The sequence below is a fragment of the Schistocerca serialis genome, chromosome 2 (assembly GCF_023864345.2).
Source record: "Schistocerca serialis cubense isolate TAMUIC-IGC-003099 chromosome 2, iqSchSeri2.2, whole genome shotgun sequence".
NCBI lineage: Eukaryota > Metazoa > Arthropoda > Insecta > Orthoptera > Acrididae > Schistocerca > Schistocerca serialis.
In genome coordinates this window covers 412,666,637-412,693,043 of record NC_064639.1, presented here as the reverse complement: position 1 = coordinate 412,693,043, position 26,407 = coordinate 412,666,637, and the positions used below count along the sequence as shown (strand labels likewise).

Genomic DNA, 26,407 nt, shown 5'->3' with positions numbered 1-26,407 from the left:
TTCGGAATCTATGCTGGTTGGCATGGATGAGATTATTCCTTTGAGAAACCTCATTATGTTTAAGTTCAGGATATGTCCTATGGTTTTACAACAAAAGGACATCAAAGAGAATGGACAGTAGGGGAACATTCCACGTGGGAAAAATATATCTAAAAACAAAGACGATGAGACTTACCAAACAAAAGCGCTGGTAGGTCAAGCTGGTAGGTCAATAGACACACAAACAAACACAAACATACACACAAAATTCAAGCTTTCGCAACAAACGGTTGCTTCATCAGGAAAGAGGGAAGGAGAGGGAAAAACGAAAGGATGTGGGTTTTAAGGGAGAGGGTAAGGAGTCATTTCAATCCCGGGAACGGAAAGACTTACCTTAGGGGGAAAAAGGACAGGTATACACTCGCACACACACACATATCCATCCGCACGACACAGACACAAGCAGACATTTGGATGGACATTTGCGGATGGATATGTGTGTGTGTGTGTGTGTGTGTGTGTGTGTGTGTGTGTGTGTGTGCAAGCGTACACCTGTACACCATTTTGGGGGAGAGGGTGGGGAGTCGTTTCGGTCCCGGGAGCAGAAGGACTTTTTTGGGGGAGAGGGTGGGGAGTCGTTCCGGTCCCGGGAGTGAAAGGACTTGCCTTGGGGGGAGGGGGGGAACAGGTGAACGCTCGCACGCACACACACACACACACACACACACACACACACACACACACACACACACACACACACATATCCATCCGCAAATGTCCATCCAAATGTCTGCTTGTGTCTGTGTCGTGCGGATGGATATGTGTGTGTGTGCGCGAGTGTATACCTGTCCTCCTTTCCCCCTAAGGTAAGTCTTTCCGCTCCCGGGATTGGAATGACTCCTTACCCTCTCCCTTAAAACCCACATCCTTTCGTCTTTCCCTCTCCTTCCCTCTTTCCTGATGAAGCAACCATTTGTTGCGAAAGCTTGAATTTTGTGTGTATGTTTGTGTGTCTATCGACCTGCCAGCGCTTTTGTTTGGCGCGCACACACACACACACACACACACACACACACACACACACACACACACTTAAATATAGTAGTCAAGCTATAGTCGCAGTAAATTACAGAAAGGTTGCAGGACTAGTTTCAGTGAAGCCGGTCACCATCATCAAATGTGATACTGTGAATTTATTGTATTAAATTAAATCTCATTATGAAGTAATGCCAAAGAAGCAATATCATTGCAATTGACTGCTGTGAAGAACATTAATATCTTAATGTCATATTTGTTGGATTAGAATCAGCATTGTCCAACTACTTGCATAACGATCCTGACAAGCGAAAATCTCCACATCTGCAAAATACAACGAACATCACTATTAATCTAACTGTAAAATGTCAATAAAGTAACGAAAAATGTTGTTATAATCTCATCTCAACGTCTTAAAAATAAAAATGCATGCTTGTAATCTTGAGCACAGCACTCAATAGCACTGTGTCCAAGAAACAACTGTTTGCTTGGATGACACATATACAGCTGTTGTTACCATATGACTGACAAACACATTGATGCTGCCTCTTTGCCGATGCTGGGTACGGGTGACATTTAGGAACAAGGATAGAGATGAACAATATTGTCCAACGATTAGAGCAATAATAATGGTAGCTTATAAACCACCTAAGGACGTTGTAAATGTAAGTTACATGAATTTGAGTCATAAACTAAATTTTGAAAACAAATATTTAGGGTGTATAATATTCAGAGAATAAAAACATACAGTAGATCATTCATACAAAGGAATCACAGATGACAAAATATGGTACAGCAAACATAGAAAGAACAACAAGTTTTGTGACCAGATGTGGAAGGTCTGGATTAGGAAATGTAGCCCTAGGTCTAGGTTATACATTAGTTCATTTATGCAAAAAATATGCAGATGACAATAAATGGCATAATATACACTGAAGAACAATAAGCCGTAAATACCTTAGATCATATTGGATCATTATACAAGGTAAATGTAAATGACATTGTACAGTCTCACATATGCTGAAAGACACACAACCTTTGCATATCACAAGATGTGATTCTATTATGTAATTGAACAGACAAAAAACCCATCCACTAAGTGGCAGCAGAACACGCACATAAAAGACTGCTGTGATCGGCAAGCCCTTGGGGCTTTTCCCACGAAAAAGGTGTCTGGTTAGATGTTACTTATATTTCAGGTATTCATAATTAATAGCAGACTTATAACATTTTATAATGTTGACTGAGCTTCATCAAAACTAGTCATGTAAACATTCTGAAATTTACTGGGACTATGGCTTGACTACTGTACTGATGTCAAATAAATTTGAAAAAACTTACATTTAGTCGCACTCCTTAAGACAGTCATGTGTAACTACAAAATTTTTTCAATCATTGGTCATAGGATTTTTGTTCATGGGGTGTACAGCACAGCTGCAAATGACAACCTTAACAGAATCTTACCAGTAGCATCAAAGTTCATGTCCAGACGCTTGTGAACCACATATGAACTGAAATCGAGTAAAGCAAAGCAAACACAGAAATGGTGAACTTCACTGCCTAATGTTCCTTTACTAAGGAAGTTATCTGTGTATTGTCCCAGTGTATTTCTTGCACCACTACAAGAAGAACGAAAAAGATATCAGTGTGAGAGGAGTCGAGAACAATCAATACTGATAAAATTAAAATAGGCTTCAGGGCTCAGTGGGATTCCTGCCAGATTGTTAAAAATTCAGTTATGGAAAAATGAAAATTGAAACTTCCTGGCAGATTAAAGCTGAGCACTGGACTACGCCTCAAACACAGAACCTTGCCTTTTGCAGGTAATGCTCTTAATGACTGAGCTATCTGGGCATGACTCCCAATGTACACTTATAGCCGCACTTTTACTTTTTGGACTCTCCGCTGCAGAGTGAAAGATTCATTCATTATTATAATCATTACTGCTACAAATTGTGTTCCACCGGAACTGAAACCAAGTCAGTGACACACATTTTAGCTCTTGGGAAAATGGCTGTGCCTGATGTCAGCAGAGGTAGGTACAAAAATATAGGAATGTGTTCACTGTCAGCAGTTCAAAGTATACAGTGTATAACAATGCTCCTTGGGGAAAATGTCAGCATGGAATGAGAAGTATTACCTTACGCACTCTGCGTGTATGCTTGGGGCCTCATTCAACTTGTGGGACAGGCTGTTCTGGCAGTCACTGTACAAATGAGGTGCAGTCAAATGCAGATTGTCATACAGACTGGAACAAATGATGCCTGTTGTTTGTATTCCAAGATCTTACTTGAATCATTTCAGTGATTGGCAGAAAGGTTTGAGAAGACCAACCTTGCTCACAGAGTTTCAACGAAGCTCACAATCTGCAGCATTGGTTCTAGAACTGATTGGGGTCCTCTAGTTATGAGCCAAGTAGAGGGCTGGAAACAGAGACTTCAAAGGTTCTGTAATGAGTTAGGCTAGGCTGTGACTTCTTGGAATTTTTTGTCTCTATATAGATTGTTCTGTTATTTTATTTATGCTCTTGTCTTTGAATTTAACAAAACAAATACATACAATATCTCAAAATACAGTCTTGTATGTTAATCCTTTGTTCTGCCTATCCCTTCAGTTATAGCACTCCCTAAATGTATCGGGTGTACTACACATCAGACATTGCTACTCAGGTACAGCTGTCTGTGTGTGGAGGCAACTTTCCATTCATTACAGAAAATGATAGCTGTAGGAGACTCCAAAGTATCAATGTAGTGCCAAAGAAATGCCTCCCATGGGTGAGAGTATTAAAATTCTAGTGGTCAACTGCTGAATCATTCACAACCAAATGTCACAGTTTGAAGTACTTCTAAATGTGACAGAGCTCATACAACACTAGGCACAGAACACTGGCTACAAACTGAAATTGACAGTAGTGATATTTTTTGGGTAAATCAAAGTGTATATTGAAGGGATATGCTACTGCAAAATGGAGGTAGAGTATCCACCAAGATAAATTGATGCTGCACATGTAGTTCAGGCAACCCCCAATGTCAAGGGTGGGCATACATTTGTAATTGGACAGTTCAATTTCTCCCACCCCCTGATGTAACTGAACTCTTTAGAGAAAACCCCAGTTCGCTAGTATGTATGTTCCCAAATCATAAAAATAGTTCAAGAGCCCACTCATGAAAATAAATTAGATCTACTGGCAACAAATAGATTGATATCTTTTTGGGTGTCTGTATTGAAACTGGTATCGGTGACGTTGTGGCAGTGTAACAACAATGATTACTAAAACATTGATGCAAGTAGAAAGGGTAGCTAAAACAAGTAGGAAGATAGACATATTTAGCAAGTTACATAAAGAGGCAGTCATGTCGCATTTTTTACTTCTGGGCAGGAGACTGTAGAGGAACTACAGCTCCATTTAAAAGAATAGTCGATCATGCAGTGGGCAGATATGTACCTAGTACACAATTCATGAATGGTGAAATCCTCTAACAGCCACAGTAAAAACAGAGACTTGTGCATAATAAGTGTAAAACGAAGTACAGAGCTGAAGACAAGAGATAAGCTAATGAAATATATGTAGCTTTCAAATGGGCAGCGTAAACCCATCAATGACTACTGCAATACAGGATATTCCATTTACCTCATGACCACACGTACAAGCCACAGCAGACGGCGGGCAACGAGTGCTCCATTGCCCAGTGAATCAGGTGCGGTGTCATCCATCTATGACTATGCTACCAAATTTAAACTATATGCAAGTACATTTTGCACTCATGCAAGGAGATGATGGAACTGTATGCCGTTGTTTCCCAAGAATTTCTGGTATTTACTCACAAAAGTTATTCATCAAACAATGTAATTCTCTTTAAGAAATCGAATTAACTGACTCACAGGTATTAACCTTGAGTACCTGTAATGTGTAGAGATCTGTTGCATACCCTTTATCATTTACTGCTCCTCACAAATAGAAATTGCAAGGGGTTAAATCAGAACTTCAAACGAGCCACATAATGTTGCTAACAACTCTGTCATGGAAAACATCATGACTTGTGTGGGAAGAATCCTTGGCTGTATGAGCTCTTGCCAAATCCTGTTGAAAAATATGAAGCTTTGTTCTTTTTCAATCAATGTATTAAAAAACAGTTGCAAAATGTTTTGCACATTTGTTTCACTGTAAACTGTGTCATAAAAATATATTGGACCTATTATTCTGTCACCACTCACTGTGCAACACTCCTATTCTGTGATCATGAAGGGATTCCTCATGAAGCAGAATGGTCCATCAGTACTTAAAAGTCAACAGTTTTTGGACTTAACATACTCTTGTAAGTGAAACCAAGCTTTGTGTGAAAACAGAATGATGTAAGGATCCATTTCACTGCCATGCACTTGTTGTAAAACCCATTCGCAAAACCTAACCGTGTGTGCAGGATCAACAGGTTTAAGTTCTTGCACTACTGTTTTTTTTATGGCCTCATCCTAAGTAACTTAGCACCTCTTTGTACAGACGTGCAAGAAAATTGTGTTTGCAGTGAAATATGTCTAAGAGGTTGGTTGGTTGTTTTGGGGAAGGAGACCAGACAGCGAGGTCATCGGTCTCATCGGATTAGGGAAGGACGGGGAAGGAAGTCGGCCATGCCCTTTGAAAGGAACCATCCCGGCATTTGCCTGGAGCGATTTAGGGAAATCACGGAAAACCTAAATCAGGGTGGCCGGACGCGGGATTGAAACGTCGTCCTCCCGAATGCGAGTCCGGTGTCTAACCACTGCGCCACCTCGCTCGGTATATGTCTAAGAGACTTTTTAGGCAAATTTCCAGGTGGTATGCAATGACATCGAGATGCGGTTATGTGAGCACGGTATGTTATCGTTAATGCTTCTTGTCATGGACACTTGCCATTTCACAAAATTTCGTTACTCATTAGTATTCTGTCTCATGACTTAGAATTTAAATGCCTGGAAACTTCTGTTCAAACAATCTCCACCAGACAATACAGGCAGACTCTGTGCGCACTTACAAATTAAATCATAAATAAGCACTCATTGTGGGATGGAATAATTCAGTTTTGCCACTGCTTCTTTCACAGACTTCTCGGTTACATTCATGATGTTTGTTTCATTGTTTGAATGACATTGGCTGAAATGGCACACAGGGAGACATAGTACACATTTGACCAGCTGTGTGGCTCTGATGGCTGGCAAACATGACACCTTGTGTGCCATCATCAGATGTAGGGAACACCTTATATAATTTTATCAGGCCCTGGTTTAGGGCAAATTTTTTTAAAAAGAAATTACAAATGAGTGATTCTGTACAAATAGAATAGTGGTGGATTTTCAGTCAGTAAAATTGATTTTCATTTTGATAAAACAAAAGTTTAAAAAATCTCCAGACAATTGTTTTCAATTCAATGGGACATTCACTTGATGTGATGTGGTTATGGTTTTAAAGTGCTAAATGGTGAGGTCATCAGCACTCCTGCATGAAATAAATAGAGATAGGGGTGAAGATAACCTGTTAAAAGAAACAAATATATGAGAGCACATCAATAAGTAAAGATTTTTTTTCTGGTCTACAGGTTGACAGTACTGTCTCAAAAATGACAGGCCTTAATCTCACTGTTGTTACTGTGCATTAGCTGTGTTAGTCCAAATCATTTCTGTAATCACCAAGGAAGATATGGGGCAGATAATTTTTCTGTGCTCTCAAGTAACTAAATCAGAGGAAATCTTCACAGAACGCAACTGCAGTACAATGATAATTGGCTTAGTGAACAAAAAGAGTTATGGATGGATAAATTGCTTTAATCCTTTCACTAATACTGACACGCTTGATGCAATGCATGCTGAGTGCTGTGTCGTTACTGTCTAAGCCATCTGTCTGTGCTCGGATTCTTTCATCCATGATCACATCCTGCCTGTTGTATTACTTGTGCCAGTCTCCAGCCCTGTGCTGAATGTTTTGGACATAGCTTGTGAGGCAAACACTTTAGAACCTGTATATTTACTCCCTCCAATTTGTCTGTGTTCTTTGAGCACACTAGCACAATAAATCATTCACAAATGATTCACAAGTGAAGTGACATGCTTAATGGAACACACTTTTGATGTATCAGAATATGTTCCGAATACTTAAATAAAATTAATTGTTTTAAGGCAAAAGTCAAGGACAAATATCAATGTCTCTGGATACAAAATCAAACCTTTAAATTGGAATAATTTTATAACACCGTAAAGAGATGAATCTGTACGAGTTTTTATTAACTGACAGATTTTTTTAAATAACTGTGTATTTACTGCAAGTATGGAATGTCTGTTGCTGCAAATGAAGAAATCATGTCCAGCTATTGCCAGCGCACTACTTCATCTGAAGCGACATTTAAAACTTGGAACCTTTAAGGTATTGAATTCTTTTTACAATATCCAGTATGTATTTTAAATCCTTTTATATGCCTCAAGAGAACTTTGATGGTCAAAATCATGATACCCGAATGTAACTGTCTACATCAGACGGTAATAATTTTAGCCTATTGTAGGCGGATAAATGAATACAATTTTTGTTTTACTGGCACAGTGTGTGCTGTGTAATTACCTCATGTACAAAACAGATATAGAATCATCTGAAGCAACAAATCTGTTTGTTAGCATATTGCTTCATTTTGAGGATGCTCCGAAGAGAGGAAACTTTTCAATCCTCCTTTACATCCTTGGGCAAGTTTAGCAGCAAAATAATCATCAGTGTACTCGAATATAATTGGTTGCATCGCGCTGGAATAATTTCATAACACTGTAAAGCAGGGTCAGTCATATCTTGCCAAACTGCACGATTGCCAGCCATTTCTTCAAATTGGGGAACAAATAGTAGTCCGAGGGAGCCAAGTCTCAAGAATAGGGGGATGTGAAACGAGTTGGAATCATATTTCCATTAATTTTGTGACCACAACTGCTGAGGTGTGTGCTGGTGCATTGTCATGATGGAAAAGGACTTTTTTGCAGTCCAATCGCCGGCATTTTTCTTGCATCTCGGTTTTCAAATGGTCCAATAACGATGAATAATATGCACCTGTAATAGTTTTACCTTTTTCCAGATAGTTGATGAGGATTATCCTTTGCGAATCCCAAAAGGCAGTCGCCATAAACTTTCCAGCCGAAGGAATAGTCTTCACCTTTTTTGCTGCAGATTCTCACTTGGTAACCCATTGTTTAAATTGTTCTTTGGTGTCAGGAGTGTAGTAATATATCCGTGTTGCATCCACAGTGACAAAATGATACTTATAGTTCTGCGGATTCTTCCTGAACAGCTGCAAACCATCCCTGCAACACTTCACACAATTCCGTTTTTGGTCAAGCGTGAGCAATCGCGGAACCCATCTTGCGGATAGCTTTCTCATGTCCAAGTGTTTATGCAAAATATTATGTACCAGTTCATTCCCACAGCACTAGCAATCTCACGGACCTTAACTCTTCTATCATCCATCACTATATCATGGATTTTATCAATGATTTCTGGAGTCGTAACCTCCACAGGGCATCCAGAATGTTCAGCATCACTTGTGCCCATATAGCCATTACGAAAATTTTGAAACCACTTATAAACTGTCCTAATCGAAGGTGCAAAGTCACCCTAATGTTTATCAAGCTTCTCTTTAGTCTCTTGAGAATTACTAATCTGAGATTCTATTGGAGACTCATCACTGCCACTGACCTCGGGGAATTCACACTCACTGTGCTCTGAGTATCTCCAGGATCTCTATCTGTGAAACCGTGACAATGTGACATTATCTTGTAGAAAAGAAAAAATGCATATCTGATACTGACAAAACACGCAATGAAGACAAAATCTGAAATGAGGAACCACAGCTGCAGATATAGAGACACATTTGAACTTTCGGGCTGAAACTCTGAAAAGCTCTGGAAGAACGATGCAGAAATGCAGCTCTACATATCAATATGCCTAGAGCATGCATGTACACTAAAACTCGTCTGCAGCAGTGAGAGGGCCGGCAGAATAGGATGTGTAAACATATCAATAGCGCTTCAGGAAATCCCAGAGGCATAGCTTAAACCTGTCCGCAGCACCTGGGGCATGATAGAGCATGACAAGTTAACTCATCCATAGCAGTCAAAGGCTTAAAAGTGGACATACATTGTCGGCAATAAAAAGCATTTGGGTAGCCCATCCATTTCAAAAATTGACAGGAAAATCTAGACAGCTGAGGGAATGACTTGTGATGATACTTGTTCCAGAAATGACAATACTGCACCACAGTTCCCCATCTGCAATTATCCATGAATCCCTCCACAATTGGACAGTTTATGCTTGTTGGGTACCATGTCAACCAACAGACTGACACAAACAAGAACAGGAACATTTGGAAATATAAAAATCATGTTTAAGGCATTCTGAAGAGGAATTAGAATTTCTCAGTTGCACAGTAAAAATTGATGAGTATGCGGCGGACTGTAGTGTGCAAACATTTAATTTTGCCTATAGCAAAATAGCTCAAAGTCCAGACTTATGCAAGAAAATTGCTGATAATGCTATTTTGTGATCTGAAACATCCACTGATGATTCATCGCATTCCTAAAGGTCGAACAGTGAACAGCAACAGCTACTGTGAGATCTGTACTCCAAAATCAAAACAAAGAGGAGAGGGAAGGTTCCAAAGGGTGTGATCCTGCTTCATGATAATTCCTGCTCTTATGTGGCTGGTGGAACAATCCGGTGCAACCAATATTTCAGTTCTGAGCTGCTGGGGCACCTACTGTGCAGTCCTGACTTAACTACAAGCAGTTTTCACATACTCGGTCAAATGAAGGAGCACCTTAGTGAATCACAGTTTTTGTTGGATGAAGACGAAGAGGATGCAATGCAAGCGGGACATTGCACAATGCCATAAAGATTTTTCCAGGTTGGAATTACAAAATTTTTCACGAGATAGACTAACTGCATGCATAGAGATCCAGGGACATCTGTAGAGAAATGATGTCACTCGCAATGTTGTTTTCTGAATAAAAGTTTCTTTTTTAAAAAACTGTCTTTTCTATTTGATTTGTCCTTATAAATGACACATGCAGAGGAATAAGAAAATGGAGAGAAAAGAGAAAGAATTTTGTAAATAAGTACGGAGTCAGTCAAATCAGTCGAGTTTTATAAATATATAGTGAGTATGAAATTTAATCATGACTGCAGTAACTAAATGTCTCCATGTTCTAGTACTGAGCACAGATTGTAACAGATACAGAAGCCCAGATATTGTGTGATGGATGCCATCAGAAGCTTATTATTTTCTTATGTATCTGCAAGAAGTAAGTATTTTTGGCTGTGCTATACTGATTTAAGGTAAGAGCCTTAGTCAGTTCACTTTTGAGCAGAGTACAATCAAACTGCAAGTATTTTCCACACTTTTCATTCACCTGTTATGCCAGGTGCTGGGTTCAGACGACAGACAAGCTTGTCTCTTGGAGTAAGAACTTTAGTAATCAAACCTTGTACTGGACAGCTTTAAAATGCATTGTAAGCATATATACACAGCCAGTGCAGAAAAATGGGCACAGATATTTGAAAGTTCCTGGACAAAAATGATCAATTTTTAGTGTCCTATTTGTTAATTCATCTTCAAGAATACAACACTCAAATGAATATTAGCTTACTGATATAGGCTGATTTTACCAGTATCTTGCCGAGTATAGCAGAGACTTTTAGTCATTGTTGTTCTTTGTTAGTCCATCGTAGATCATCATAGCAATCAACATTTTAAAGACGTTAGGATCTTGTAATAAAATAAACACCTATAGTTCAAATACATTTATAATCACCATTATCATAAATGTCAACATCTTGACTCCATGGTCTGTTTGTTAATCACTATGACTAGTTATGGACCCACTGGTGGAAGTTCTTTACAGTGGGTAATTTACTAAGGGAAGAGCAGCACTTTGGCAGCAGTTGACCATGTGTACATATTGCACCAACAGGTAGACCTCCAAGAGGACATTAAACTGACCTGCAATAGTAAGCAACAGTTTTGTTTGGTTTCTAGTTACCATTCCATGTTTTTACTGTTTAGAGTGTTCTGAAGTTGAGTCCATCTCCTGAAGGTATGATTCAATATGAAAAAAGTGGCACTAAACACAAACAGTAAGATCTTCACCTAACACAAATTGCATGTATGACTTTTTAAGCTTGGGGGGGGGGACACACACGTGTACATTATGGATGAAATAACAATCCATGAATAGGGTAGAATACAACAATGAGATGGATAAAATGGCTACTAGTCACGAGCATGGTTTCCGGTTTCAGCACAAATCTTTCAGATGGTGCCATGTCATGAAAGAAAAGAACAGCATGATGTAGCTTTTGCATGTGTGTTAAACTATAGTTATTGTCAGACTAGCTTAGTGCCTGCTGCTTCACTCACATAGACTGTATGGTCTGCATAGATTTTTTTGTTTTTCTTTATTTGGATTTTTGTGTTGTTCACAAACTGCAAGACCTAAGCTTTTCACACTGATTGAGGCTGCAGAAGCAGGGTCTTTCCTGAATGTACTTCTGACCAAAAAGTGTTTCCGATAGCTGAAGTTTTTGTTAATCATATCTTTTGTGTTCTTGTGGTGATACTGCCACAGAAACTACCATCCCATAACACATTTCCTTATATCTAGCCGAGAAGTGAAACGCAAAATTTCGAAGATTTAGCTTTTAAAACTATTTTTTCTATAACAAAATATTTCCTTAAAAATTTTTGGCCTCCCCCCACCCCCTTAGGGATTGCATTTCCAAAAATAGTGAAATGTGTATTTTTTTTATTTCTAACAGAGAATCAAATACAAATTTTCATATATTTAATGTTGAAAATGGTTTCACAATGAAATAATGTCATAAAACTTTTCATCCCCTATTTCATTCTCTTAGACAGTAAAAAAAACACTGAAACATGTATTTTTTAATTTCTAACTGAGAAGTCAAATTCTGTTTTCATAGATGTGGGTTTAAAATTTTTTCTGTAGTTCTTTAATAATGATTTATTTTCAAAAAAACTTTCACCCCTTATTTTATGACCTTAGTGTCTGAATTTCAAAAAATGCTGAAACACATACAATTTTATTTCTGACTAAGAAACCAAATACCAATTTTCATAGATGCAGCTTCAAAATTGCATTTGTCCCCTGTTTCGCCCACTTAGGGATGGAGTACTGAAAAATTCCTTCTTAAATGATGCCTACAGTAAAAGATGAACACCTTCGTAAATTTCAAGTTTCTATCCTTAGTTATTTGGGCTGGGTGGTGATGAGTCAGTGAGTAGGTCAATCAATCAGGACATTGCCTTTTATATATAGGGATGATATATAATGTCAAAACATTCACTAAACTATGACAGCAACAAAAACCACCACTTCTAATTCTGCTGCTGCAGCAGCAACAATAACAACAATATTAATAGTTTTAGTACTACTTGAATACATTAGTGAAAATTAATGAAGGGTTATTTTTGTAAAGCATATCTGTGGCAAACCCTGTCTAGGTTATTGATTCTTGCGAGAATATATGTGTATGCTACATAAAAGTTCTGAAATATACTACATTTATTATCTTTATGTTAACTCCACCATTTCTGGAAGACAGTGGCACCCATGAAGGTCCACCTGGAAATTTGTTCTGGTCATAACTCATCATATCACCATAATGTAATGAGTTAATTATTATTATCCTACTTGAAATCCAGTAAAAAGTTTTCACATTCAAACAGCCACAAGATGTATAACTGTAACACCCTATGGAAAAAAAGAAAAAATCAAATGATGTGATACAACCATTTCAGTGAGAACTTTTTAAAGAGAAGAGACAAATGCACTCCCATAGCCACTTTTCTACTTACAATCAATCATTTTTGTCACCTTTTTCTAAGACATACACATAGTAATATTTTCCTGAATGTGAAACAGTTTATTTAAAAATTAGATACTTACACTTAGGACCACACAACTGTTGCAGGTTAAAATTTAACATGGCTGCCAAGCGGTCAACCAGCTCTGGCCTTAAGAATGGCTCCTTGATGGCAACTGTCAAATAATGGAACATATCCACTGTCTCTTTGGCCAAAGTCAAGTAAGACCTGTGAAACATTACATATATATGCATACTACAGGCAAAGTTTACTGCTGACAGAAATGGAAGTTTTCATTACCATAAAGAAACCAGTTATTGAGTTAATGTGCCAATGTCCCATTTTGAGACATGTGCACAACAACTGTACTAAAATGATGCATTTTGGAGAGATCTTTATAACTGAAAATGCATATTTTCATAAAATTCAAGTATAAATATGAAGACTACCAAACATGGCATGTTAGCTTCGTAAATAATTAAATCAATACGGGGGCTCTTCAGTTTGCTTCTGTCAATCACAGCACAGGACATGGGACGAGAAACAGCACTATTTCATCGCATGAAGAGACAAATACTGCGGACTGAACACACATAAAATTCATCAAAGTTGAGATTTTTTTAAAGAGGAAAAAAGAAAGAAAACATCCAGCATGGGTAAAATATGAATGATAAATGTTTTAAATTAATATACAATCTATAGCACAAAGCAAAGCTATGCCTTCACATGGTTAGGGATGTAAAGGCACTGGGATCTCCAACATTTTTGCACCAAAAATGGTAAACACAGGCATGGAAATGTAGCTTCCAGTCATGCCTTCAACACTGTAAGAAGAAACTATTCCATCACAGTTTCCCTAGGCAGGAAAAATTTATCTCCCTCAACATAAAAGTTAATGTAATAATTCTTTCGTGTAAAAAGCTCTGTGGAACATGTGCTCAGTTAATTAACACACATAATCATTGGTCCTTCTGCCAAATTGTGCGGTTGGTTATGTTTTATCATATTATTTCCAATTCTGTGAGTGAATAGCACGATCTATCATATCCATGAAGTTTGCTCAATGGCTGCCTCTTAAGTGCTGAAAACCTCCAATAACTACGGTGTCGTATGATTTCCAGTAGTTGAAAATATTCTTATCAAGATGGCCTTATTCCATGCTTACACTGGCAGGAATAAGACTTTCACAGATCATCACTGAATTCCAATGAACAGCCACTGTCAAGTGATTTTACAACCTCTGACACTTTTCCTTTCCCCAAATTTTGCCTTGTCTATTTCAACAATGATTCCTTGTCTCTCAAGCTGTTGTGAATTGATAATCACCCACTCAATACATACTTCACCAGAGAAGGAAGGCCATTTAGTCACTATATGCTCAAAGAAGCCAAAATTTGAGAGAAGTGTGTCTGTCTTCGAATTACTTGTCGAAATCCACATAGCAAGAAGTCAGATATTTTTTTGACCATCATGTATGAGTTCTGAACCAAGTAGCAGTAACAGAAAAAAATAAACTTATGCTGTTTACTTTGTTCAACACATTTAGCTTTTAATATTTGGAGCAAGTCGTATTTCCTTTAGCGCAGTGTCACGGGAGTGAAGGCATGGGACCTTGTAGAATAATGAGCTGTGATTAATTATAATTCATAATAGTCTTGCAATCTGTACAAGTATTGAATCATCCTGTCATTCACATATTCCATGCAGTGATTGGCTGACAGAAGCAAACCAAGCAGCTGCCATGTCGATGTAAGCGTTTGCGAAACTAACACGGCATATTCAGTGATTTTTGTATTTATTCTTGTGTATTACGAAAATATGCATTTTCAGTGACTGAAGATCTCTCCGGAACACGTCACTTGTAGTATGGCTTGCTGTGCTAAAGTGGCACGTTAACACTGTACCGAAAACCATACACTAAACATGGAACAAGAATAACCAATAACAAAAAATGACTGTTAAAAGAACTGTACATTAGAAAAATGTGGAACAACAAACATAAAAAATATTCCAAATAAAACTGAATTAAAATTTAGGTTGCTTTTCCAAAATTTAGAAAACTTTCTGTTCTTTTACAGATAAGAACTTAAATACAATTCATTTACAACTGAATACGGAAGAGTTATTCATATTTAGGAAGAAATATTAGTGTTAACATGTAATGTTTTACTAAGAGTCAGACAATTTTTCTATGCAGATAAGAAATTTTACTGTTATTCTACATGCTACATAGCAAGTCTTCTCAAAAATCTAAATCCAGAACGGACCTTTCACCCTGCAGCAGCTTTTGTGTGTGTGTGTGTGTGTGTGTGTGTGTGTGTGGGGGGGGGGGGGGGGGGGGGGGGGGGGCGGGCACACACTGTTTTAGGGTCTCAACCCTGTGGAAAACTGTCTTTCATGGCCAATGCTTTTACCAACTGAGATTTTAGGCATGACCTACAACCTTTTTCTACCACTGCTTCAGTTGTAGCAGTGCCTCTCCTCTACATTGAAAACTTCACAGAAGCTCTCCTACATATCTTCCTCAACTACTACTCCTGGAAGAGAGTATGTTGTGGTGGTCTGGTTTAGCCACAGCCTAGGGATTTTTTCTGGAGCGAATCTTCCAGAGGAGCGCACACTGTACTGAAACTTTTTGACAGATTAAACAAACCATGGTAGAGAGAAAGATTCATAGTGAAGGCAACACCTCAGCTATAGCTAAGCCATATCTCTGTGTTATCCTTCCTTCCAGGACTGCTAGTCCAAAATAGTATGTGGGAGAACTTCACTAGTGCTTGGAGAGTACAGAGCAGTACTGGCACTTTTGAAGCTTGAGGGCCATGCCAAAAGTTGAGCCTAGTTATCTCTGCTGGTAAGAGAGTTACACTCAACTGGCTCAATTCAGAGTTCACATCCAGTCCATCACACATTTTTAACCTACCAGGAAGGGCTGTAAATATAAATGTTGGAAGCAGGAGGTAGCCCATATCTACCAGTGAGTGTGTGTGTGTGTGTGTGTGTGTGTGTGTGTGTGTGTGTGTGTATGTGTGTGTGTGTGTGTGTGTTTCAGTTACTTAGCTCTGACAGAGGACACTGATAGCTCAGCAACATTCTCAGGAACATTACTGGTCTTCTTTATGTGCCTATCAACTGCTCAATGCCTCAGTTATAGTTCTAGAGGTTACCTTAACACTCACATAATTTTTAATTTACCCAGGACTTACTAGTACCACATTAAATGTGTATATCATCAACAGTCATAAATTGACATCCACTGTTGCCTGATGCCCCTGCCAAACTTCTCCATGCATTATATGAGCTTCAGTTATTCACATCAATGTTTCTCCCCACATTTCATCTACCCACTTTCCATAAGGTTGTTTTTACTTATCTTTTGGAATCCAACATAGCACTTCATTAATCCACTGACCATCAATTCACCTGATATGTCCTAATAACACACATTTCATTTTCAATTAGTTATAATGACATTTTCCATTCTATTTTACTCTCAGCTCCATTTAGTTGTTTTCCAATCTCTTTTAGTAATATCTAAAATGCATCTCTCCGTTACTCACCCAGCAAGCCTCAGATTTAGATGGTATGCTGAAACCACATGACTCACTGCCACAAGTCTGCTTACTAACTGTAAACTTTCCTTCTCAAACATACAGGGCACTTAAGTTTTGAAAACCATGTTTAGTTTACCAAAAGCATCACAAGACATTGTTACTATTATTTCTTTTCCTTTAAATTAACTCACTGTCATCAACTGCCTTATTAATTCATTGTGTTCCAGAGATCCTTCAGGGATATGGACCAAGTCTGGTATACATAAAAAATTATCAACTTACAGAAACATTCATCTGTACACTGTATTAACAATAAATTAACACTTCACTACTCAGTACTACTTGTGCTTGCACCATCTGTACATTATAAGGACAGCCACTACTCTGAGAAAGCTGCTGCTTCCTCATTTATATTAAATAGCTATTATTTATCCTCTACTAGTACCATAATATTTACACCTACATCGATACTCTGAAAATCACATTTAAGTGCTTGGCAGAGGGTTCATCGAACCACCTTCACAATTCTTTATTATTCCAATCTCGTATAGCACATGGAAAGAACAAACACCTACATCATTTCGTACGAGCTCTCAATTCCCTTATTTTATCGTGGTGATCGTTTCTCCCAATGTTGGTTGGTGTCAACAAAATATTCACATTCAGAGAAGGAAGTTGGTGACTGGAGTTTTGTGAGAAGATTTCGTCGCAACGAAAAATGCCTTTCCTTTAACGATGTCCAGCCCAAATCCTGTATCATTTCAGTGACACAATCTCCCATATTTCGCAATAATACAAAATGTGCTGCCCTACTTTGAACTTTTTTGATGTACTTCATCAGTCCTATCTGGTAAGGACCCCACCCGCACAGCAGTATTCTAAAAGAGGATGGACAAGCGCAGTGCAGGCAGTCTCCTTACTAGATCTGCTACATTTTCTAAGTGTCCTGCCAATAAAACACAGTCTTTGGTTAGCTCCCCCCCAACATTTTCTATGTGTTTCTTCCAATTTAAGTTGTTCGTAATTGTAATACCTAGGTATTTAGTTGAATGTATGGGCTTTAGATTTGACTGATTTATTGTGTAACCGAAGTTTAAGCTTTTAACACTCATGTGGATGACCTCACACTTTTCGCTATTTAGGGTCAACTGCCAACTTTTGCACCATTCAGATATCTTTTCTAAATCATTTTGCTATTTTTTTTAATTGTTTGATGGCTTTATTAGTCGATAAATGACAGTGTCATCTGCAAACAACCTAAGATGGCTGCTCAGATTGTCTCCCAAATCGTTTATATAGATAAGGAACAGCAAAGGGCCTACAACACTACGTTGGGGAACGCCAGAAATCACTTCTGTTTTATTCGATGACTTTCCCTCAATTACTACGAACTGTGACCTCTCTGACAGGAAATCACAAATCCAGTCACATAACTGAGACGATATTCCATAAGCACGCAACTGCACTACAAGCTGCTTATGTGGTACAGTGTCAAAAGCCTTCCGGAAATCCAGAAATACGGAATCGATCTGAAATACCTTGTCAATAGCACTCAACACTTCATGGGAATAAAGAGCTAGTTGTGTTTCACAAGAACGATGTTTTCTAAACCCATGTTGACTGTGTGTTAATAGACCGTTTTCTTCGAGGTAATTCATAATGTTCGAACACAATATATGTTCCAAAATCCTGCTGCATATCAACATTAACGATATGGGCCTGTAATTAAGTGGATTACTCCTACTATCTTTCTTGGATATTTGTGTGAACTGTGCAACTTTCCAATCTTTGGGTACAGATCTTTTGTTGAGCGAACTGTTGTATATAATTGTTCAGTATGGAGCTAATGAATCGGCATAGTCTGAAAGGAAGCTAATTGGTATACTTGAAGACTTGCTTTTACTCAGTGATTTAAGTTGCTTCACTACTCCGAGGGAATTTGCTTTTACGTTACTCATGTTGGCAGCTGTTCTTGATTCGAATTCTGGAATATTTACTTTGTCTTCTTTTATGAAGGCATTTCAGAAGACTGTGTTTAGTAACTCTGCTTTGACAGCACTGTCTTCAATAGTATCTCCATTGCTATCGCGCAAAGAAGGCATTGATTGTTTCTTGCCGCTAACATACTTCACATACGACCAGAATCTCTTTGGATTTTCTACCAGGTTTTGAGACAAAGTTTTGTTGTGGAAACTGTTATAAGCATCTCACATTGACGTCCGTGCTAAATTTAGAGCTTCTGTAAAAGATTGCCAATCTTGGGGATTTTGCATCTGTTTAAATTTTGCATGTTTGTTTCGTTGTTTCTGGAACAATGTTCTGACTTGTTCTGTGTCCCAAGGAGGATCAGCTCCATTGTTTGTTAATTTATTTGGTATAAATCTCTCAATTGCTGCCGATATTATTTCTTCTAACTCCAGCCACATCTGGTCCACACTTATATTATTAATTCAGAAGAAGTGGAGATTATCTCTCACGAAGGCGTTAAGTGAATTTTTATCTGCTTTTTTGAATAGGTATATTTTTTGTTTATTTTTTGAGGATTTGAGGGTTACAACATTCAATCTCGCTATGAAAACCCTGTGTTCATTCATCCCAGTATTGGTTTTGATGCTCATTATTAACTCAGGATTATTTGTTGCTAAGAGGTCAAGTGTGTTTTCACAACCATTTACTATTTGCATGGTCTCATGAACTAACTGCTCGAAATAATTTTCAGGAATGTGTTTAGCACAATTTCGGATGATGTTTCATGCATACCTTCAGAATTAAACATGTATTTTCACCAACATATCAAGGGCAAATTAAAGTCACCTCAAACTATAATCATATGGGTCGGGTACGGGTTTGAAATCACTCAAGTTTTCTTTGAACCTTTCAGCAAACGTATGATCTGAAATGGAGGGTTGGTAAAAGGATCCAATTATTATTTTATTCCAGTTGACAACAATGACCTCTGCCCATACTAACTCACAGGGCGCATCCACTTCAATTTCGCAACAAGATAAACTACTTCTAACAACAACAAACAAGCCACCACCAACCATGTTTAGCCTATCGTTTCGGAACACCGTTAGTTTCTTCGCTAAAATTTTGGCTGTGCTTATATCCGGCTTTAGCCAGCTTTTAGTGTCTACAACAATTTGAGTATCAGTGCTTTCTATTAGCGCTTGGGCTCTTGTACTTTCCCAACACAGCTACAACAATTTACAACTGTTATACGGATGGTTACTGTAGCTACATTCTTCCTGAGTTTGACATGCACCCTTTGTGACTGAAGCCCATCTTGTGTTTTCACGAGACCTCTAACCTAAACACTGCACTTGCAACTGCAAAATCCTGTTTTACAATGAACTCTGATACTTGCCAAGTAGGTAACAATAACTTCCAATCCTTGAATTTTATGTAGTCTGATGATTTGTAAGAGTAGCTAATGATACAGGTTTCTAATTTCTTTGTGAACTGGTATGTTTTATCAATTTCCTGCTTCCTGGATTCTTTAGGATCAGAGTACAAAACTCCACTCTTCATCCTAAATGAGAAGGCAAAGTCAACATGAAATCATAATGAACAATGTAGGAAAAGACAACTGCTACTTACCATAAAGAAGACACATTACGTTGCAGACAGACATAATTAAAAGACACTTCATAAAGCTTTCAGCCACAGCCTTCATCACCATAAGAGCAACACACACCATTAATACATGCAAGCTAGCATACCACATGCAAACATGAGCGCCTGCTCCAGCATTTCGGCCTGAGGTGCTGGAGTTGTCGGTCATGTGTACATGAGGTATGCTTGCTTGTGTGTATGAACAGTGGGTGTTTCTCTTTTGCTGATGAAGGTCATGGCTGAAAGCTTTATGTAGGTGTCTTTTAATTGTGCCTGTTCACAACTTCATGTGTCTTCTTTAAGGTAAGTATTAATGTGTCTTTTCCTACATTCCTGATATTCCCACCCGGAGTTTCCATTGTTTGAAAACACAATGAGACATTTCTAAAAGCAAAACATGATGAATTTGTCGTCTTGATAAGTTTATCTATGTGCCAATGTAAGTTAACATGGTATCCAGCTGTGTCCCAGAGAATTTTATATACAAAATTTTACTTAGTGTTATTACTATTAAAGTCTACTTCTGGTTCAAGCAGATCATCTTTGCTTGTTTGAAATTACATAGTAAGAGTCTTTGTGAGAGTAAGACTTAAAATGCTAGCTAAGAGCTAGTTGAAGATCTGTTTGGTGATTGGCTGAACTGTGCCCTGTGAGGTTACCCCTTGGGACCCTCAATTAGTATGCATGCATCATCAACGAACATATAGTTTTTGAACTGCCCTTTAAAGCCAATCAAAGGAAATTTACATAATCTATGTACAACTGCTGACCAGGTATTGAACTTCAATGGAGCCCCCCTATCCAATACGTTCTGTTAACTCTCCATTTTGAAATTTAACACATATTACTGTTTATTTAGTTGTCCAGTGATTGGACTCTGTTATTCGAGAGAAGTTATCATTTACATGAGCTTGATTCTTTCATCGATACTGTTTCAACTTTTACTACAGTCTCCAGTAGGTCATTACTTCGTATAATTTCAGTTCCACTTACATAAGAAATACTTGCTTCTTCTGCTTAACCTTTACATACATGATTGTTAACTAATAATTGCTCGACTCCTTCATTCAGTTAACAACTTTTACTGCCACAGAGCCCCATCTTAACAATCCAACCAACACCTCTAACTCCAGACACCTACCTACATGTATGCCTGCTCCATATGTACTGGATCAATGCCGGTGTGACTCAGCAATGCTCCCGCCACTGAAAAAAGGCGCATAATGTATCGAAGGTCTAAAATGTCAGACTGGTTGGCTAGTGCACGGTAACCAAAGAGTACAAGCATAGCAGACGCAGTACTCTTTCAGTTCCTACCTTATGAAATTACTTTCAGTCCAATGATGCAGTTGCACAGTGAGACCCACTGCTTTTTATTGTGAAAGTAAGACTAAATCCATCCAAGACGAATGTCATTAATGCCAGAACATTTTATTTTGTCAAGAAAAAATTTTGAATCAAAGGCTTTGGCAAGCACACAGAGTATACCCATATGTCAATTATTCTTGTATAGCTTCCACTGCAGACAACTTTTTACAAATGCCGAACTGAGAGGCATATAAAAAGTTTTGTCTGGAAAAATGAATCAGTACTCTATCTATCCATTCAGGAGACACCGACTTATGAAATACTGTCCTTGTGGGCGAGAGGGGTCTGTGTGTTCCAATGAAGTAGAGGGCTATACTAGTGGTAATGGAACTGCTGGCAGAGTCTTTCCATACCAGGCAGGGCTCCACAGAGGATCGAGACAAAGAGTATCTCACAAAGTCCTATCTAGTTATTCGTTCCTCTTCCGCCCTGTGATTGTGTGGTAGCAGGCATAGTTCACTATTGTGACAGTGGAAGATCTTTGGTAACAAGCACAATGGTAGTGCACATTAGCTTTAAAGTGGAGGTGTAGACAGCGTTCTATAATCGAGGTGAAGACAAGCTATCTATGGGATAAGGCCCTGAAGTAAAACTTTGGCAGCTGCACAGGCCATGAGGTGGCTGCCCGTCCAGATGGCCATGGCTGTGGGATGATAACCCACACCACCAAAAATAATTCAAATCACAGACACAAAAAAGAAATTATCATAATAGCCACTTTCTGAAAAATTAAAAATGACTGGAAGGAATGAAACGGGTTTGTAACTAAAGATGCATTGTGTATCTCTGGTTTTACCAATGACTGAGTATGACAGGAAATATGTTCTATGCCAGTGAGTGATTAAGAAGGCAATTTAAAGGTAGCCCTATCAACTCAGCATGGAATTTTAACTGCTAAAAAACCATCAGTGTAGCCAGCAGCATTACTACTCTTCTGCGACCTGATGAATTTTGTAACCTCTTTAGGGTTTATGTTTTTGAAACTAATGTCTGATGGTGGTGCATTCAACATTTACAAAAGTAAACATAATGCACCTGGATTTGTTGTTTATTGATGGGTGTAAAATTTATTGCCACTTTGAGGAACTAATTACTGAATATGGTTGCACATAATTTTGAACTAGACATGAACCATGGACCTTGCTGTCAGGGCGGGGTAGGGGAGGTGGGGGGCTTGCACACCTCTGCATGCAATACAGGTAGCTGTACCATAGATAGAACCACAATGAAGGGGTATCTGTTGAGAGGCCAGACAAATGTGAGGTTCCTGAAGAGGAGCAGCAGTCTTTTCAGTAGTTGAGGGGGCAACAGTCTGGGTAATTGACAGATCTGGCCTTGTAACATTGACCAGCACATATCCATCCACACATATACAGACAGTGTGTGTGTGTGTGTGTGTGTGTGTGTGTGTGTGTGTGTGTGTGTGGGCGCGCACACGCGGGTGTGTATACCTGTCCTTTTTACCCTCTAAGGTAAATCTTTCCGCTCCTGGGATTGGAATGACTCCTTACCCTCTCCCTTAAAACCCACATCCTTTTGTCTTTCCCTCTCCTTCCCTCTTTCCTGATGAAGCAACCTTGGGTTGTGAAAGCTTGAAATTTGTGTGTGTTTGTGTGTTTTTTATTGTGTGTATCTACCAGCACTTTCTTGTTTGGTACGTGTGTGTGCATTTTTTATTGTGTCTATCTACCAGCGCTTTCTCGTTTGGTGTGTGTGTGTGTGTGTGTGTGTGTGTGTGTGTGTGTGTGTATATATATAATTAAATTTGTGTGGAACCTACAGAGTACATATCTTACTCACACTTGTCCAGTTTTTCTAACAACAGATTGGAGGAAACACCATGTTCTAGTTATTTTTAACGCTAAGTGATACTTTTCTTCTATGATCTGAAACAAACTAGTCAGCATTTTTGTTCTTAGCAGTTAGCTATCATGGTTAGACAAACTTTTGAATCAAAATTATTGAAGTTAATTGGGGTTAAAAATAAATTAGCAATCACTGTTACAATATATCTTTCAGTCCTTGATGGGAAGTTACTGTGGGAGGGACACTATCTGATCAAAAGTATCCAGACATCCCTATGTATTGTGGAATTGGTCACTAGATGTACGAGAGGCTGACCCATCAGTATAAAAGGAAGTGGAAGTAGTGTGTTGTCGGTAGAAAGCAGTACCAGCAGAATGGGCTGCCCAGGAGAGCTCAATGGCTACGAACATGGACTAGTCACTGGACATCATCCGAGTAACAAAAGTATCAGGGACATTTCAATCCTCCTAAAGTTGCCCAAGTCGATGTGTGGAAAAGAGAAGAAACAACCACAGCCAAACCATGGCCAGGCACAACTCATGTACTGATGGACGGCAACTGTCTAGCATTGTGGAGGGATGGTTGTAAAAAATCGTATGAAATCCGCAGAATGAATCATCTGAGCTCCAAAGTGGTACCAGCAGTCCAGCTAGCACAATGGCCACGCATAGGGAGTTAAAACAAATGTGGTACAATGGTTGAGCAGCTCCCCGTAAGCCACACTTGAGCTGTAATGAGCAACTCCACTGGACAGTAGGTGACCGGAAACTAGTGATTTGGAGTGATGAATCATGCCATACCCTGTGGCAATCTTATGGAAGGGTTTGGGTTCAACAAATGCCTGGAGAATGTTACCTGCCATCATGCATGGGTCTGTTTTCAATGGTTAAGGTATGGGCCCATTATTGCACTTAAGATAATGCCAAATGGGGAAAGATGTGATGACATTTTACAGCACCGTGTACCATATACAGTAGAGAAAAAGCTTGGAGACGGCAATTACTTACATCAGCATGACAATGTACCCTATCATAAAGCAGCACCTATGAGGCAATGGTTTGGGGACAATCAGATTCCTGAAATGGACTGGCCCAGAATTCTGACTTGAAACAAATAGAACTCCTTTGGGATGGGTTAGAAGGTTGCTGGTTTCGGTTCTAGGGTAAGAATAGGCTGCCATCTCTCCATAGATGTTCAGGTACCTGATTGAAGCATTCAGATGTCTTACAGAAAGAGTTCAAGCAGTCATACAGATGAAGGGTAACACATCCCAAATCAATGTCCACTAATAGGTGTCAAGATACTTGTATCATATAGTGTAATTAATATCCGGACATCAGCAACTAAGTTGTTCTCAATCAGTGCAATCTGATAGAAAATTATTTAATCAGTTATTTATTCTTACACATACAACTTTACAATTATTAATGTCAATTTGATACAGTAATAAAACACAATTAAAAGGTAAAAAACAAGGAAGAGAGTAATTACTTAGAGCCCAAGTTAATTCCAAAACTAATGTTACTCTATTTATTCACATCTTATCATGATTGACCGCAAACACACCACTGACTGCTCTCACTGCATACACAGCCTTTTAGCTGACCCCAAGATCTTGATACCTATGGCTCTCCATTATATTTTTCGTGTGTTTCTTTTTGCCTGTTCGAAAAACTCAATCCTCCCATAGTGAAAGATGCATTGAGCTTAGGGAGCTGAAAAGGGTTACGCAGTATCATGTGTCAATACTACACCATGGGTGTCCGAGTTGTCATTCAAGATCCAGTGGACCCAATGGAGCACACCTGCGAGTCACACCTCCAGTGGCTCTATGCCACAAGCACCACCCTCTGCTAACGCAATATATGTCAGCGACAGCCACACACCCCACTCACACTTGAAGTCACTTCATTATGTGATGCTGCGCAGATGCTCCCTAGTCGTGGCTCTGACACCATTGTTTGTGCTTTAGTTTAGGGAGTCTTTTCCTTGTTGACACTGAGGGCTTGACTCTATTTCTTGTTATGTTATTTGTAAAGAATCATAGTATGCTTAGAGAAATACCACTAACCATTTCTGCTCCTGTTCAGCTTTTCTATGACGACAGTTGCCACGCTACTCTGTAGCCCACCTCTCCTTACTGTTGTGTAGAAAGTTGTAGACAACACAACTGGCAACAAGCGGTTGTTTCCTTCATGGTGCAGTCTTCAAATTGACTTAATCCTGTTCTGTCATATTTCTTTTTTTCCCCAGTTGCTTATCTTTTGTGTATCCAGTATTTACCTTGCTTCTGCTCTTTATGTTCTAGGTTCCACGGTTGCTGCTTTTGCATCCCCTTTTTTCTCTCTCTGCTATTTTTGCTTTTTACTGTTTGTATTTGAGCATTGCTTAACTGATAATGGCTACTGTACTGCAGTTGGCTGCTTTGCCATCGGCAGTTCATTTGTCAGCTTATTCAGTGTCAAGAATCAACAAATGGCACAACTGCTTGACCTGATGAATCACTTCATGATGGCAAAAATGGGTTCAAACAAGACACTGGATCCAATGGCAGTGCCACCGATTCCATCACCTATGTATGTGCCACTATTTTGTGAGTTTGATGAGGCGAAGGAAGACTGGACAGAGTACCTCACACAGTTCAACATGCACATTGCAGCAGAGTACCTCACACAGTTCAACATGCACATTGCAGCAGATCACACACGAGGTACTGACAAACATTCTCATTTCTTGGCCCCGGCAGGAGTGGCTATTTATAGCCTGTGCGACAAATTCGCCAAGTTGTTTCCCACATCTCACCCTGAGCTAGTACAATATGAGGACCTATTTCAGGCACTTACAAAGTACTATGAAGGCACGTTTCAAGTGTCAGCTGTGCCTTACAAATTCTTTAGGTTGCGTAAGCAACAAGAACAGACATATTGTCAGTGAGTAACTGAACTGGAAGACCTTGGACAATGAAGATTCAAATGTGGCTGTGGCAAATATTACAGTCATGCAGTGGTTCATGATGCCATCATGCATAATGTACCTGACTCTGAGATTCAGGAACAGGTTCTTAAATACCTGGACCCTGCCTTGCAATAGATTCTGCAGATTCTAGACTGTTAGGATTCCTGTGAAAGTGCAGCAGACAGTTTTGAAGTTGCACCTGTCTATTCTTTG

The 26,407-nt window shown here is 38.9% G+C and overlaps 1 protein-coding gene across 1 annotated transcript in view; it reads right to left on the bottom strand.

Moving 5' to 3' along the window:
• Positions 1 to 26,407, bottom strand: part of LOC126457252 (ubiquitin conjugation factor E4 B) — a 284,736-nt gene that overhangs the window by 47,079 nt on the left and 211,250 nt on the right. The window contains exon 19 of the mRNA XM_050093409.1: positions 12,979 to 13,124. Within this exon, the coding sequence (XP_049949366.1) occupies positions 12,979 to 13,124 (146 nt within the window). The remainder of the gene's footprint in view (positions 1 to 12,978; positions 13,125 to 26,407) is intronic.